At 44.4% G+C, this 17,927-nt stretch overlaps 1 protein-coding gene across 1 annotated transcript; it reads left to right on the plus strand.

Annotated features, from left to right (window-relative positions):
• The first annotated feature begins 6,652 nt into the window (after positions 1–6,652).
• Hif1an (hypoxia inducible factor 1 subunit alpha inhibitor) lies at positions 6,653–17,497 on the plus strand. Its single transcript, XM_051146633.1, has 8 exons — positions 6,653–6,864; positions 7,101–7,351; positions 9,761–9,909; positions 12,562–12,707; positions 13,597–13,703; positions 14,251–14,314; positions 14,799–14,909; positions 15,676–17,497. Exons 1-8 carry the CDS (start codon positions 6,688–6,690, stop codon positions 15,718–15,720), a joined length of 1,050 nt encoding a protein of 349 aa, XP_051002590.1. The 5' UTR covers positions 6,653–6,687; the 3' UTR covers positions 15,721–17,497.
• The last annotated feature ends 430 nt before the right edge of the window (positions 17,498–17,927 follow it).

The raw sequence follows: 17,927 nt of genomic DNA on the forward strand, positions 1-17,927 counted from the left end.
ACCTGATACAGTCCACCTTCCCATTTGCCAGGAAACAAAACAAAACAATTTCAAACGGACTATAATTATCGAACTCTTAACATGGTAGACTGGGAGACATGTTTGCATATTATTAAGTTTTCATTTTACTTACACAAGTAAGGTTTGGGTACTTTACACGCGATGAGTATACACATATTTCCATCAACTCTTTAGATAAAACCACTGGGATAGAATCCATGTTCGAATGTATACCAGAGCGACAAACACGAACGTGTAGTATTCACCTCTAAATTTGGGGGTGTTTATTGCAGTGCATTCTATTCTGTCTTCTTGTAGAATCGCTAGACATCGTCAGAATTAATTTGACAATATCTGCATTTGCATTTAACTAGTAGCAAGCTCTGATCTCATGTGGCTCCTGAAACAAAATTGGTCTAAGCTATTTATCTGTTTAGGAGATCATTTATATAGATATAGTTTGGTTTTTTTTTTGTAAAGAAAATCATGTATATGGGTGTTTGCCTACTTGTATGTTTGTGTGCCACATGCATGTGGTGCTGGGGAGGCCAAAAGGACATGAGATCCCCCTGGAATTGGGGTTACAAAAGGTCCAGGGTTACAGTGGATTGTGGGGTCCTGGGAATTGAACACTGGACTTGAGTCCTGAGTCCTTACTTCTCTGGAAGAACAGTGTAGTCTTAACCTCTGAGACATCTCTCCAGCCCCACAATGGACTCTTACATGATGGTGTATGCCTTTTGTAAGTCAGCACTTGAGAAGTAAAGGCAGAAAAAACAGGAGTTCAAGGCCAGCCTGAGTTATATAATAAGTTTAAGGCAAGTCTGGACTACATCTCAAAAAAAAAAGTGTATAATTTTTTTAAAATATACATTACAAAGGAGTGTAACCATCACTTCTCTCAAATTGTACGCATTTCGTCACTTCCCCCAGAGAAATCTCATACCAGTTGTAATTTCCGCAACCTTCACACATTGGCAACCACTAATCTACTTTCTGTTTCTATGCTTTTGCCTAATTTGTATATTTATAGAAATGGAATCAAACAATATGTGGCTTTTGTGTGGATCTTCTTTTACATAATGTGAATATGTTGAAATATGTATTAAGATATTTATTTTTATGACTGATAGTCTATTGTATATAACCCGTTGTACACTTATCAATTGATGAGCATTTGGGTTTTTTTTTTTTTTTTTGTGAGTAATCCTACTGTGAATTTTCTTGTACACATTTTAATGTACGTTTACATAGTATATTTTCCTTTTTCTTGTTTTTATGAGTTTGCTTTGTTCTTTGGTCTAGTTTACTGGCTTCTTGAGGCAAAGTCTCATCCGTAACTCAGGCTGTCCTTGAACTCACTCTGAAACTCAGAATGGCCTCAAATTTGAGGCCCTCCTGCCTTGGCCTGCCACGTGCTGGGATTCCAGGGAAGGAAGGACATGGCATCAAGCTTGGATGTGTGGTTTCAATTCTCCTGGCTGTGCCCTAAAAACAGATTTTCACACTCGGGATATCTCATATGATTCACTGTCTGAAAACCTCCCAGATTGCTGTAAGCAGCTGCAGCTTTTCCTGTTCACCCTTGCAGCTGAAGAGCGAGCTCTGTGCCTTCCTAGCCTTGGCAACGCTCCCTACTGTCTTTCCTGTAATAACCGGCCTGTGGGTGTGGCTGATCTTTCTTGCTGTGCTTGGATACAGGGTACTTTGGAAAAGGACGATGCTTTATTTTTACAGTTCCGGATGTTGAGGGATCCAAGGTTTGAGGGGTCCACACCTTGTGATGGTCTCCTGTGTGTCACTCAGGGGCAAAAGGCAGGAGGTGAAGGGCAAGAGGTCACGTGCAGAAGCGTCAGTTGGGCTCCCTGCCTCAAGCCCTTTAATAATAAGGGTTACTCACTCATGAAAATGAGGTTCTGTGACCTGAACTTCTCCTATTAGGCTTTCCCTTTCAACACTGACATTAGGGGTAAATTTCCAGTACATACTTTTTTGGAGGAACACAAGCAAATGATAACAGCGCCTCGTTTTCATTTGCTTGACTGTGATGGCTGCTGCCATGTAGCACAGAGAATGGAAAAAAATAAAGATAATAATGGGGAGTGTAGATGAATCTTCAATTTGTTGGCATTTAGAATCAACAGTAAACAACCCTCCAGGCATCCATGGGGGGGGGGGGGTTGTTGATTAAGTTAATCGAGGTGAGCCACACTCTAAGTGTGGGCGACGCTGTTCAATGGGCTGGGTCGCTGACTGAATAAAAATGAGAAAGGGAGCCCAGGGACTGCTTTTATCACTCTGTGCTGCTTGGCGGTGGGTGCAATGTGACCAGCTCTCTCAAGCTCTGGCCACCATGACTTCCTTGCCCTGATGGCCTGGACCTGCAAACTGTAAACTAAAAGAAACCCAAAAATAGGTTTTGTCATGTTTTTTGTTCCAGAGATGAGTAACTGATATGGGGGGGGGCCCTACTGGGAACACTAACATGAATGTATGCCAGTGTGAATGGGCAGACTGTAGGAACAGCACCCAGGAATCCTCTTGCTTCCCCCACCCCCTGTGATTCTTTTGTTTTGTTGTGAGAAAAGATCTCATCATGTGCCTAGGCTGGCTTCGAACTCATTCTGCTCCTGCCTAAACTCCGGAAGTGCTTGAGCGTATTGGCATGTGCCACCACACCTGGCTGGGAAGCCTTCCGCTCTCTTCCAAGACATGGATTTCATCTATGTGCACCTTCTTTCCGCAGCCCAGGGCAAAAGTTTGCACAAACAAATACAGAAATTCTTTTTGTGCGGTGGTGGCGCACGCCTTTAATCCCAGCACTCAGGAGGCAGAGGCAGGTGGATCGCTGTGAGTTCGAGGCCAGCCTGGTCTACAAAGTGAGTCCAGGATGGCCAAAGATACACAGAGAAACCCTGTCTCGAAAAACCAAAAACCAAAACCAAAACCAAAACCAAAACCAAAACCAAAACCAAAACCAAAAAAAAAAAAAAAAATTTTTTTAAGACAGAGTTTCTCTCTGTATTACAGAGCACTGGCTTTCCTGGACTCACTTTGTAGACCAAGCTGGCTTGGATGTTACAGCAACCTACCTGCCTCTGCCTCTCCAGTGCTGGGATTAAAGGGATGTGCCACCACTCCCAGCTGAGTGCAGATTTTTTTTTTTTTTTTTTTTTTTTTTTTTTTTTTTTGGCAGAGTTCCTCTGTGTAACAGCCTTGGCTTTCCTAGTCTCACTTTGTCCTTGAACTCACAGCGATCTACCTGCCTCTGCCTCCTGAGTGCTGGGATTAAAGTCATGTGATTTATGACCCTTCAAATAGTTCCTTTCACAACAAATTGTCTTCTCCCCTGAGCACCCTTTCATGTGCATTTGGCTGTGATAGATCTTCTCTGGAGAAATGCCTATTCAGGACTTTTGTTAATTTTAAACTGGGTTTTCTTATTTATTGGTGAGTTCTAAGAGCTCTTTATGGATTCTAGATGCAGTTTCCTTATTAAATACATAATCTGCAAATATTTCTTCTATTTTATAAGCTCATTCCCCCCTCCCCCCCCCCCCACCCCCTGTTAAAACAGAGTCTCATGTAGATTAAGATGGCCTTGAACTTGCTGTATAGCTGAGGATGGTCTTGAAGTTCTGATCATCCTGCCTCTACCTCTAAAGCACTGGAGTAACAGATATGTGTAGACCATGGCTGATTTGTATGGTGCTTGGCAGCAAATCCAGGTCTTTTTTGTTGTTGTTGTTGTTTGTTTGTTTGTTTGTTTGTTTGAGACAGGGTTTTTCTGTGTAGCTTTGGCTGTCCTGGAACTCACTTTGAAGACCAGGCTGGCCTTGAACTAACAGTGATCCACTTGCCTCTGCCTCCCGAGTGCACACAGGACTTTTTGCATGCCAGCAAGCGCTCTACCAACTGAGCTGTATCATCACCATTTCTGTCTTTCTACTGTCTCAACAATGTCCTTTGGAATTCTGCTTTTATCATTAAAAAAAATCACCTTGACATCTGTCAAAAGAGTCTACTGTAAAGCTGGGAAGTGGTGGTGCATGCCTTTCAATCCCAGTGTTCAGGAGGCAGAGGCAAGTGGATCTCTGTAAGTTCAAGGCCAGCTTGGTCTACAGAGTGTGTTCCAGTACAGTCAAGGCTGCAAGTATTCTAAAAATCAATCCCATTTAGTTATGGTGTGTTAATCCTTTTGTATGGCGCTAAATATTTTTTGCTGGGGACTTTTGCATGCATATTCATAAGGGATATTGATATGCTTTTCTTTCACTGTCTTTATTCATTTTGATATCTGGGTAATGCTGGCTTCATAGGATGAATTTGCAAGTCTTCCCTCGTCTGTTTCTGAAGGATTATTATTAATTCTGTTCTAAGTGATAGGATTCATCACTGAATCCATATTGTTTTAGGTTTTTCCTTATGGGATTAAAAAAATGCCTAATGTAGTTTTGATATAGGTCCATTTAGGGATTTTTTGTTGTTGTTTTTCTTCTTGAATCAGTTATTACAGTTTGTGTTTTTACAGGAATTCCTCAATCTCATCTGGATTCTCTGTTTTTTAATGTTTATTTTAATTTTATTTACATTGGCATTTGATTGCATGTATGTCTATGTGAGGGTGTTGGGTCCCCTGGAACAGGAGTCACAGATAGTTGTGAGCTGCCGTGTGGGTGCTGGGAGTTGAACCCAGGTCCTCTAGAAGAGCAGTCAGTGCTCTCTCCCGAGCCTTCTCTCCAGCCCCTACGTTCTCTATTTTTAACATACACTTGTTTATAGTATTTTATATATTCCTTTTTATATTTGTAAAGTTGTATTATGTTCCTGCATTCATTCCTGATTTTAGTAATATGAACTTCTAGGTCTGATTTATTTTTAATTCCCAAGGTTATAAATTGATGTATCTGGAAAAATTCAAGCATTGCAGACAAAACTTTGCTGCCAAACCCCTTTATCTAGATAACCCTGTTGCCAGTTGGTTATGTTATCGCTACTGTGTGGCATAATTATATAAACTAAGACTGTGTACTGACTTCTATTGCTGCATGTAGTAAGTTAAGTTTTGTCAAGTTAAACTTAGTATTCTTTAAACAAATCATATAAGTAGAAGCCCAAAAACACCAACTTATTATCTCACATTTCCCATGAGTATAGGTTCCAGTTAGTTGGGTCCACATCTCAGGGTCTCTCACTAGTCTGAAACCAAGGTTTATTGCCACATCATCTGAGGCTTTGTGTCCTTTTATGAGCATGGCAGTTATTGGCAGAATTCAATTACTTAAATTTATAAGCCTATGTTTCCCACTTTCTTGTTGGCTGTTAGCCAATAGTATTTCTCAGCTGGGATAGAATTCACCTGTCAATCTCTAACATAAATACACACACAGACACACACACACACACACACACATATGTTCAAGGCAAACAGCTGGCATGTGTTATAGCTTCAAATCTCCAAGACTTTTGTCTCTGACAAGTGAGCCCAGATTTAAAGGGCTAGAGAGATAATGTCAGCCCTACTCAAGATAAATCTCTACTTTGATGTTCTCAAATTTGACTGGTTAGGGAATTTGACTATATCTTTGGCATATAATGTAACCTAATTTCAGGAGCACTACCCTGTCATAGTCACAGGTCCTTCTTTCATTTAAGGGGAGAGTCTTAAATAGGACATATACACCATGGGATGACACCCTTCGTCTCCTGTGGTTATCCATTAGAACTGTCTAGTAAGCAAGCAAAGCAATAGATATGGTCTTTTATAATCAGTCTATATTGCTTGAAAATGTGGATGCCTATGGCTAAATAACATTGGTCTCATTTCAAGAATAGATTTGAATCAAATAATACTAAACAAAAGGATCTTTCCCTTGATTTTATTTTACTTTTTTTTTTTTCATGGTGGCTTGCCATGTTGGCTGTCCTGGATTCGCACTGTAGACCAGGCTGGCCTCGAACTCACAGGGATCCACCTGCCTCTGCCTCCCGAGTGCTGGGATTAAAGGTGTGGGGGCCACCACCGTCCGGTGGCTCTGAACTCTTGAATTCAAGTGATCTTCCTGCTTCAGCCTCTGGAGTAGTTGGAATTCAGTTTGTCATTTATTATCTGCCTAAGTCTTCAGGATAGCTTTACCCAAGATCTCTGTGTTAAATGATTTTTCTAGTGAATCGTTCCTTAAGTGGATCTAGCGTTGGCTTCTCTCTTCACCTATGAGATTATGTAATTAAAGCTTTTTTTTTTTTAAAGATTCATTTATTTATTATGTATACAGTGCACATCAGATCACACTATAGATGGTTGTGAGCCATCATGTGGTTGCTGGGAATTGAACTCAGGACCTCTGGAAGAATAGACAGTGCTCTTAACCACTGAGCCATCTCTCCAGCCCATGTAATTGAAGCTTAATTACACTTGCCTCCGCCTTTGCCTCTGTAGCTTTAGCACGCAGAGGCTGCAATATTTTGTGGTCTTGTTTGCCCCTTTTCTGAGGCACTAACCAAGAGTGGAGCCTAGGCTGTAGTGCTGCAGGTCACCATTAGGGAGCGCTCCTTCAACCTAGGGCACCACCTTCTTAAAGGGTCTGGACTGGTTTTTCTTGCAGTTCATCTCTATGGTGTCCGTTGTGGTTGCTTCCGGAAAGGGTAGCCCTTCCGCTTCCGGTGGGGGCCGTCTCCCAAGCAGAGATGGCGGCGACGGCAGCCGAGGTTACGGCCTCTGGCTCTGGAGAGGCCCGGGAAGAGGCTGAAGCTCCGGGTCCCGCCTGGAATGAGTCCCAGCTACGAAGTTACAGCTTCCCAACCCGACCCATTCCTCGTCTGAGCCAGAGTGACCCTCGGGCGGAAGAGCTCATCGAAAATGAGGTGGGGGGGCGGGGCTGCTGCTGAAGGGATGGAGGAAGGGACCCAGTTAAGGGGAGAGGTGGGAAACTGGCCGGATGTGGACAGAGACTTACGGGGCGGGAAGGAGAGATGGTGTGTCAGGAATGCTCGACAGGAGAAATTGTTGTGAATTTGACAAGTACAGGTACCGACGAAAAGAACATAAAAGCGCTTTAAAATTACTTTGTTTTTTTTTTTTTCCTGATGTTTTTGCTTAGGAGCCCGTGGTGCTGACCGACACAAACCTTGTGTACCCTGCTCTGAAATGGGACCTCGAATACCTGCAAGAGAATATTGGCAACGGCGATTTCTCTGTCTACAGTGCCAGCACCCATAAGTTCTTATACTACGATGAGAAGAAGATGGCTAACTTTCAGAACTTTAAGCCAAGGTCCAACAGGGAGGAGATTAAATTTCATGAGTTTGTTGAGAAGCTACAAGATATACAGCAGCGTGGGGGAGAAGAGCGGTAAGTTGCCCCGTCAGTAGAATTCGGGCACCCACTTCCCTGTGCTTGTTGGAAGGTGTGGTGGAATTGGGGAAGAAGAGATTGGCATCTCCGGCCTCCGGGTGCCACTACTGAACGAATGAATATTCTGCTCTGCTATTCTGTAAGGGCTGTGAGTCCTTGATGGTTCTTTCCAGTTTATTGGATAAGAGTAGCATTAGCTTTGAACTGTAAGTCTAATTTGCTGTCTTAGGCATGAGGGTGACAGGTACCTTGCAGGGTCAATCAGAAGAAAGAAAGGCTTGATGTCTAGGCCAGAAGTTTAATAAGGCTGCAGGTGTCCATCCTGTTCAGAGTGAGAAGTCGTTGTGTGTTTTTTTTTTTATTTGGGAGGGCTGTCCCATGGTTCTGATTTTTCAAGACAAGTTCAAAATGTGAGACAGGGTTTCTCTGTGTAGCCTTGGCTATCCTGGACTCACTTTGTAGACCAGGCTGGCCTTGAACTCACAGAGATCCACCTGCCTCTGCCTCCCTGAGTGCTGGGATTATAGGTATGTACCTGGCAAAATGAAAGATTCTTACTTAAAATCTTCTGGCTTCTTGAGAAAAAAAAATAATGTTTTATTTAAGGGATGGTTGCTTTTTGTTGCTATTGTTTTGTTTGGGTTTTGGTTTGTTTTGGGGGGTGGGGCAGGGTCTTGATCTACTCTGACTGGCCTGGAACTTGTCATTTAGACCAGGCTGGCCTCAAACTCACCAGGATCCTCCTGCCTCTGCCTTGAATGCTGGGATTAAAGGCGTGTATGGGTGTTTGCAAAGGCATTACAGACAGTTGTTAACTTCCATGTGAGTCCTGGGAACTAAACCCCAGTCCTCTCTAGAGCTTTTACCAGCTGAGCCATCTCTGGAGCCCCTTCTGACATTGAAAACACATGCATGCACACAGAGTAAGACAAAATTGCCTGTTGGATTTAGCCCTGAAATTGACAGTTTGCCGTCTTGATGGTCAAATACTGTCCTGTCTGGGGACAGTGTAGGCAGAAAAGTTAGGTGGTTTGTTATGGTTTGGGGCTAAGGAGCTTTGGGAGGATCAGAACACATTGCTTGATATGCTGTTGGCTGCCAGTGGGCAAAACTCATTCACAAGAGTGATTCTTTTGTCCTCTTTCTGAGTACAGCCCAGTGATACAGGTTCCAGACAGCGGCAGTGCCACGTTGTAAAACTGACCCTGGGAAATTGCTTTCACCAAGTACTTAATAGTGAATGATTTAGTGATTGTGTCTAGACTTCTCTATAGTCTCCCGTCTTGATTCTCTGACTTCCTATCAGCAGTGTGCAACTAAGTGAATAGATTTTTAAATGTCTGGGCCAGTGAGATGTTTCAGCGGTAAAGGTGCTTAGTGCCAAGCCTGTCAACTTGAGTTAATCCCCAAGACAAACTCCCACAAGTTGTCCTCTGACCTCCACATGTACTGTGAGGTATTTGAGATTTTATTACTCTGTTGTAATAGGAATATGGTTTAGATTCATGGCCTTTTTGCGAGGGGAGGTTGGGTTTTTGTGGGGTTTTTGTTTTTGTTTTTTTAATATGTAAGTTATAGCCAGGCAGGGTGGTGCATGCCTGTAATCGCAATACTCAGGAGGTAGAGGCAGAAGAATGGAGAATTACAGCTAGCCTCTGTCATTATGAGAGGGCCATAGAGGGTCTTTGTAGCTGGTTTCCCGAGTTACTGAGATTCCTAATTAACGCTGCCATAACTGTTAGGACTTGAGGCAGTGACGTCCCTGATTTTCACTCTGATACATGTTCGTCATGGACCATCTTGTTGATTCTCAGACACATTTTGTCCCCGTAGTTACAAGCTGGAATTTTGCAGTTGGATGTAGCCAAGGGGAAAACAGGATAATATGGACTAGTTCTCAGAATTATACTTGGAAGCAACACAAGTCCCTCTGTGGACATTTTATTGGTCAAAGCAAGTTAAATAAGACAGTTTTACATGCGCATCAAGGAGTTAACTCCCCTACAAGGAAGGCCTGGTGGTCATCTTGGGCCAAGGGAGATGTGTTGGGTCTTGAATGTCTGGAAGAAGGCAGATTCACCATAGACTTTGTAGAAGCCTTCCAGGAAACTAAGTTGTGTGAAATGTACATGTGTGTAAGGACCTTTTTATAGGAAACCTTGAATTCTTTACGCTCTTTCTACTGTGGTCCGGAAGTTCAGAATCACATCTTTAAAGAACTTTCCGTGGAACAGAGCTCAGACAAGGAAAAAGAATTCAGCTCTGTGAGTCTGTCCACGTTCAAGGATGATCACAGCTGTCCTCTGTTGGCGATGCTAGTGACAGACTTGGGTTTCCCGGCACAGAGAGGTCATACCAGGGACTGATCGAGGGTACTGATGAAGTTTGTTTTCTTGGGAAATGTAGGTTGTATCTGCAGCAAACGCTCAACGACACTGTGGGTAGGAAGATTGTTATGGACTTCTTGGGTTTCAACTGGAACTGGATTAATAAGCAACAGGGCAAGCGTGGCTGGGGGCAGCTGACCTCTAACCTGTTGCTCATCGGCATGGAAGGTAAGAGATGGCTTCCAAAGCATGGCTGTATCCTGCAGTCCTGATTTCCAGCCTGTCTCCAGCACTTACTAGCTCTGTGACTTTGAACCAATCATGGAACGTTTTGAGGCTTCACCTTCCTTACCTGCAAAAGGAATGAGATAATATCTATAAATGGCTAGCACAAGTCAGTGAGATAATGTGTATTTTAAGACTCTTGGGTAGTGCCACACAGTCTTGAAGTTCTTTTCTCAGTTGCTGTGTGAGCATGGAGGCTGAGATGCATTTCGGTATATTGTGAGGATTTTATTCCTATACAAATGAAAATTTTTGTTGTTTGTTTTTTGGTTTTGTTTTTTTTTTTGCCTCCCTGAGTGCTGGGATTACAGGCATGCGCTGCCATGCCAGGCTACCTTTTTTTTTTTTTTTTTTTTCTTTCTAAGACGGTCTCACTTTGTAGCTCTGGCCAGCCTAGATTTAGTATATAGACCAGGCTGGCCTTGAATTCACAAGATCCACCTGAGTGCTGGGATTAAGGCGTGTACCACTGTGCCTGGCAGAAACTAGTTTTCTAATATGGTGACACTTTGTCTCTTAAATACATATTTATGGAGCTCAAAGTTGAAAGAATATAAATAGGTATTAGCCATCAGTCTTCCTCTCCCCTCACTCCCAGCTTCTCAGTTTCCCTCTCTGGAGGCATCATGGCATGCTTGTTTGTGTTTCTTGCTGAGGAATTTACATATACACACAAGTAAATATGTAAATGTATTCTGATCCCCCCCCCCCCCCCCCCGAGACAGAGTTTCTCTGTGTAGCCTTGATTGTTCAGAACTCTCTTTCTAGACCAAACTAGCCTCGAACTCACAGAGATCTGCCTACCTCTGCCTCCCAAGTGCTGGGATTAAAGGTGTGTGCCACCATGCCTGGCCATATTCTGATTTTTTAAAAAATGGTTTTAAAAGATTAATTTTATGCATATGAATGTTTTGCCTACGTGTGTGTGTCTGTGTGTGTGTGCACGCGTGCACCTTCTGTGTACCTGCTGCAGGTGGACATAAGGGGGCGCTAGATCCCCTGAAACTGGAGTAGGGTGGTTATAAGCCACCATGTGGATGCTAGGAATCAAACTCTGGTCCTTTGGAACAAGTGCACCAAACTGCTGAGCCACCTCTCTAGCCACTTACTTGTTTTTTGTTTTGAGTTGAAAGAAGTGTCTAAGTGCTGTTGAGAAGGAGGAACACTTGCAGAGTAGGGTTAATATCTTTTCATTTGCAGCACCAGGCCAGCGTTAGACCATCAACAACTGTGTAGTGAGTGTTGAGTACATTGTGTTAAATAAAGAAAGAGAATAATGTCATTGACTTAACTGAGCTCCTAAGTCTCTTCTCCTTTGATTGGTATTTCCTCAGATTTCATAGCAGTATGGAAGAGATTTCCCACACTACAGCTTAGGAATTGACACTCACCTGCCCCTTTAAAATCAGCTTTGGCTTTTCAGAAAGAATGCGGTTCTGTTTCCTTGATTCTGGGTTAAGCCATTGCTTTCCTTTGCTGTGGCCAGGTTCAGGGAAGCAGACGCCTCTGGTAGAGCTGTTCAGGTTACTTTGAGGAACATTTGGACTGTTTGCAATAGGAAGGCAGCTATTTTGGCTCATGAGATGTTTGGTTGGCTTGAACTTACTCTATAGCTCAGGGTAGCCTTATACTCACAGCCGTCCTTCTGCCTGCTCTCCCTCCCTAGTGCTAGGATTACACGTGTGTGCCACCATGTCCCCTGGGAATATTCTCTAGGCTCAGATTATACAGAAGGTACAGCTGTGACCCTGGTTATACAGGAGTAGAGAGCATCAGGGCAAAACTAATTGACGGTAGCAACATGTGTATGTGTATATCTATATAAACATGTGGCACTGTCGATGAACATAGGCCCTGTGCGAGCTGGGCAAGTGCTGTATCACTGAGCTGCACCAGCTGTTTTAAAGACATTTTCATGTTGAGTCTCACTAAGTTTCCCATGCTGGTTTTGAAATAACAATCCTTCTGCTTCAGCCCTGCACTATAGTGCCTGGCCAAGGTGACATCCAAAGCTATGTCTATTACATTCTACAGCTCTCTCTCCAGCAATTTAGTAATCTTTCTCTCATTGAGAGCCAACAGCCCCAGTGTTGTCCTGAGCAGTGTTCCCATGGGTGTGGCGAAGTGAGAACAGAATTGAGAATCTCCAGGCTCCAGAAAAAGAGCTCCCTAAAGCAAGGGCATATTTCTAGAACTCAGAGTGACTGGCTAGCCCCTCAGAGTAGATTGCGTGCTCTTGGTACCAGCCCTGTTGGTTGTTTCTCATGTTTTGCTGCCCTTGGATTCTTGCCATAGTCAGGAAGAGTATAAGCTGTGGCCTGTCAGATGTGTTTATTGAACTCCTGTTGCCAGTAAGGCATGCACTGCCAGTGAGGACAGTTTCCTAGCTGATGTTGGGCCTTAACCAGTGATGGTTGCTGGGGCTTACTACTCAGCTTTGTAATTGCAACTTCCTGATCCTGCCTCAGATTTAATAACTCTTAGCTGGGAGGACAGCTAGGCTTTACTTCAGCACTAGGTTCTGTCTGCATTTCACCTGTGCAGTAGAGCCACTGCCTCAGCTGAGAAAAATGCCTTTTTTTTTTTTTTTTACAGGAAATGTGACACCTGCTCACTATGATGAGCAACAGAACTTCTTTGCCCAGATAAAAGGCCATAAGCGATGCATCTTATTTCCTCCAGATCAGTTTGAGTGCCTCTACCCATACCCTGTCCATCACCCCTGTGACAGGCAGAGCCAGGTGAGCGTGTGTGGCCCGAAGAGGGTTATAGAATGCTGGGTTCTAAGAATGCCTGTGAGACTGGAGGCTGGAATAACTTTGCCTATCCCTTTAGAGGTGCGTCAGGTCTGCATTGCTGCTGGTCTTGCCCTACAAACAATCCCATAGAAGAAATTCACAGTGTAGCCTACATGTTGCAGGCTCCTGTGATGATCCCAGATATTTCTAGTTAGGGGGCAAACTCCATCATTATTGTTGGTGGATTCAGATTACTTAATTTGATTTTTTTTTTTTGACTCAGTTTCATCAAAATATGAATGCCTCCACTGACTTTAATAATTGTTTTCTTTTATCATATATGCTACTTCTTTTTGATAGGGAGATAGGTAAATAAAATATTGTTTTGTATGAGTGTTTTGCCTGCATGTATGTCTGTGCACCATGTGCATGCCTGGTGCCTGTGGAGGTCAGAAGAGGGCGTTGGATCCCCTGGAGCTGTGGACAGTTGTGGGGCTACCGTGTGGGTGCTGGGTCCTCTGCAAGAGCAGCAAGTGCTCTGCCCCACTGAGCGATCTCTCTAGCTCCTGACATCCTCTTGAGGAGGATGATGCCTTGCTACTTCATGTAGGCGATTTCTGGTTAGAATTTGTTTTGGGGGGAGGTTTGGGTGATGGATGAATCCTAACTCCTCATGTGCTAAGACTTTTGAGGCCTTTATTGGAGCTCAGAAGCACTGAAATCTAGAATTCTTTATGGTGTAATGTATGAGCATGGGCTTCCTGACGTTGCTGTCTGGGGGACAGTTAATAGCCACCATATCTTTGGAACACAAACTCTTTTTTTTTTTTTTTTAAAGCTGCCATATCAAGCAATCTCTGGACTGATCTTTTTTCTTTTTCTTGACCCTTAGGTGGACTTTGACAATCCTGACTACGAGAGTTTCCCCAATTTCCGAAATGTGGTTGGTTATGAAACAGTGGTTGGCCCCGGTGATGTTCTTTACATCCCAATGTACTGGTGAGGAGGCTAGGGGTGGGGCTCTTGGGAATCCTTTTCTTTCGTTTTTTAAAAAGTGTTTTATTTTTTTATTTTTCGAGACAAGGTTTCTCTGTGTAACCTTGGCTGTCCTGAACTCGTTTTGTAGACCAAAATGGCCTTGAACTCACAGTGATCCTCCTGCCTCTGCCTCCCAGGGGCTGGGATTAAAGGCATGTGCCACCACCGCTGGCCTTTCCTTTCCTGTTCTGAGAAAGCTTTATTTGTTTCCCTTCTCAGTTGTGGCAGGATTGCCTGAAGTAAGGATAGTGTGTCCACACCTGAGCGTACTGAGCATAAAGGACAACCCTGTCTCTTATGAAAGGAAGACAATTCCTCAAATCCAAAGAGATCTGTATCACTGTATCCACCTCTTCATTATTTGGAGACTGAGCAGCCCCAGCCCACTGTGTGTTTCAGAGGATGAGCGTGAAGCACCTGTCTTCACCAGTTCCCTTAAATGGACTCTACTGGTTTTCCATCCTAGTCTCTGGAAAGTAAACAAGAGCCTCTTCTTTCTGTTCAATAGGTGGCACCACATAGAATCGTTACTAAATGGGGGAATTACCATCACTGTGAACTTCTGGTATAAGGTGAATATTAGTGATTTTTTAAAAAGATTTATCTATTTATTTTATATATATGAACGCTTTGTCTTCATGAACAGCAGAAGAGGACATCAAATTCCATTACAGATGGTCATGAGCTACCACCATGTGGTTGCTGGGAATTGAACTCAGGGCCTCTGGAAGAGCAGCCAGTGCTCTTAAACTGTGAGCCATCTCTCCAGTTTTGTGATGTTTTATTTTTATTATTGTTGTTGATAACACACACACACAGGCATGTATTTTATTTTATTTGTGTGTGTGTGTGTGTATCCATACGGAACTGAAGTTGGGGTGAAATAGCCATTGTGAAGTAGGTGGTTTGGCTGGGATGGGTTATCCCTAGACGTGACCCTCAGGGAGATGGTGAAGAACAGAATTGGATTGTATTTTCAAAAGGATGATGGTACTAGAGTGGTAATGCTGGAGGCTTGGCCTGAAGGTATTTCCTGAGCTATTGCTTCCTTTGTAGGGGGCTCCCACCCCTAAGAGAATTGAATATCCGCTCAAAGCTCATCAGAAAGTAGCCATCATGAGAAACATTGAGAAGATGCTTGGAGAGGCCTTGGGGAACCCACAAGAGGTAAGGCTTGGTTGCATTTTGTAGCTCCTGTTTCTGCAGCTCAGTAGCTGCTGTCTTCCCCTAGTTCATGTGCATACTTGGGGAATCTTGTTTTCTGGAGAGAGCTGGCTTGACTGGCGGATCCATTAGAATTCGTTCCATGCTAGTAGTAATGTCTGCCCTGGGGTGTATGTGCCATCTGGGGACCCCTGAGAGGATTCTTCTGGAATGAGAAGTGTGTAACAAAGCATCTCCTTGTGCTCTCCCAGCTGTGCCAGGGCTTCTCTAGGTATGTTGGTCCTGCCAGGCACATCACTGGCTCATCGGGTAAAAGAGAGAGATTTGTATTTTAGTTGCCTTAACTCCTTCCTATGGTTAGCCTCAACATCAGAGATGCCTATGAGGTTGAGAGCTCCCCAGCACTAACTGCAGGCTCCCTTTTGTTGAGGATAAAGAATTATTTTAAAAATTTCAGGCACATTGGAGAAACATGCAGACACACTTTCAGGTGTTTGGGGGTTGTTGGCTCTTCAGGCCATCTTCTGCTGATGGGTGTTGCTTGCAGATACACAGGGTATTATAAAAGGGGAGGAAAAATAAATAGCCTCCAAAGGGTCATGCTCTAGAATATTAAGAAGACAATCAGAAAAGTTGATTAGAAAAATTAACCAGGTCTGATTGATGATCACTTGTCCCTGTCCTTAGCTGAGTATTGAATGTCACCAGGAACTCCCAGTCCTACTCAGGAGACAGACAGTTCTCATGGGCGCCTCATATCTCTTCACAGGTGGGGCCTTTGTTGAACACCATGATTAAAGGCCGTTACAACTAACCTGCCAGAGGTCAAGGCCTTCTGCCAGGTGACTGCCATCCCGTCCACATGCTTCGTTGATGAGGACAGGACACTCCAGCACTAGTATTGCACGCTGCACTTAATGGACTGGACTCTTGCCATGGCCCTGGAGGCAGGTGTCTGCGGCGAGGCAGGGTAGTTGACTGCACTCCCATTTGGAAAGATTTCTCACCCTTGCCTCTTGAGCCCCAGAACCTTCCCTCATTGCCCCCCTAAAGTCCTGTATTTAGTGTGTGGAGTCCCAGCTTCTGGTTATCATCATGTCTGTGTTAGTCTGTCAACCTCAGGGTGTGTATGTGTGTACATGTGTGCATATGCATGTATGTATACACACACATGCATTTATGTGTTCCTTGTTCTCTCTTCCTGGGTCAGGATATCACTTCTGGCTCTCAGCTCCTGTCTCCTGAAGCCTCAGTGCCTCAGCCTGAGAGGAGACGCGTCTCTGTCCCTACAACATCTGGGCTGTGGTGCCAGAATGAATCTGCGCATCAGTCTGTCTTCTGCCAGTTTTGCAGCATAGTCAGGCTACAGACCAGGTGGCAGTAGCTGCTGGGACCCCGGTGGGGACGTTGAGAAGGAGGCGTGTCTTTGGGAGCCTAGATAGGCTTCTAATAGAAGAGGATTAGATAGGGTTCCAGTCGAAAACTTCAAGCTCAAGCCATACATAGAAGGACACCTTGGGGACCTAAGGATGGAGATTATGCATAATGTTCCAAATGCAGACACATGCAGCTATTCTCTCTCAGTACCAGCTCCTGCCCTGTGCTAGGCATTGAGGGAATTCTAGCTCTGACTTCTTGGGCTCCAGGGATATGAACCTCTGCATGTGTGTGTACACATCTGCACACTTGTATGTATGTGTGTTCACACTTGCCATCCTTCTTGCTTACCAAGGTTCTCTACTGCTTACGTTGTCCATTGTGACAGTACAGTGTGAACCCCAGATACTGCCCGACTTAGCCTATAGCTTTCACACTCCGATTTTAGCCATCCTATCCTGGTCAGATCTCACTGCAGCCTACCTAAAGCTGACTGGCTGGAGCCGCCAGGTCTTATGTCTTTCCCTGTCCAGGCCACATCCCCTGCTCCTGCTGAGCTTCCCGGCTGAGTAGATGAAATGGGGTCAAACTTAGGCAGCTAACTCAATACCTTTCTTCCACCTCAAGGCAAGGGCAAAAATGTCCTCTTGCCTCTTAGAGCCAGCGCCTCTGCCAGACCCAACATAATGTCGCATGACAGCTAGACTAGGACAACTGGCAGAGCATGGAGCTAGAGCTTACTTTTCTGTTGGTAGCTATTTATGGAAACACTCCTGAGGGCTGCAGCTTATAGCTGGGCAGCTCAGTGTTACACAACACAGCGCCATTGGTCACATCTGTTCAGAGGGAATGGGGCCCCTGCAGTTTGGCAGAGTGGTAGCCGTGTGTCTCTACTTACCTCAAGTCCCTTCTCCATCATCCTTTTCTTTAAAATATGAGTTGGAAGTCTGATTTTATTCCCTTCTTTGCCACTTATTCTATCCTCCTCCCCCAGGATTGACCTCCATTGTCTGAGCTGTGGCTCTAGCCCTGAAGCCCAGCTTATAGTGCCCCATGGACTGAGAAGATGCATGCATATGCTTGTGCGCCCCTGTGTGTGTTTTTGGGCATCTGATGCAATGTGGCTGTGCGGACCTGGTACCTTCTCAGGTGCAGCCAACACTGGGCAATGTGATTGCAATAAACTCATGCCTCCATCTCTCTTGAGAAAGAGGAGTGAAGCAAGAAAGCAATATCAGTGTGGCCACCATAGCAGATTTTCATTCTCAGCAGATCTTGTGTGTCCTGGCTCTGTCCTCAAACGTGTCCAGGACATGTAGCCAGGCATCTGGGTCTGCTTGGTTGATCTTTCAGGATACTCTGCGTCACACAGGCCTGACCTGGGGTGGCCAGGAACAAAGAGAGATAAGGTAAACTTTAGGACCATTGTAAGATTGGTCCTGATATTGGTGTGATGTAATAGCTATTCCTGAGTTAGACACCTGTTGTGTGCCTAGTGCTTTTAGTTCTGTCCCTCACAATGCTGCACGGAAGCTTCTCGCTTCACAGATGAAGAAATGGCTCAGAGAGTAGGTGAAAAGTGGCGGTCAAGAGCAGCCCGATGCTGTTTGGCTATAAACCCACCCCTCCCCCTGCTCCTCACTT

This window comes from Acomys russatus, chromosome 5 (genome assembly GCF_903995435.1).
Source record: "Acomys russatus chromosome 5, mAcoRus1.1, whole genome shotgun sequence".
NCBI lineage: Eukaryota > Metazoa > Chordata > Mammalia > Rodentia > Muridae > Acomys > Acomys russatus.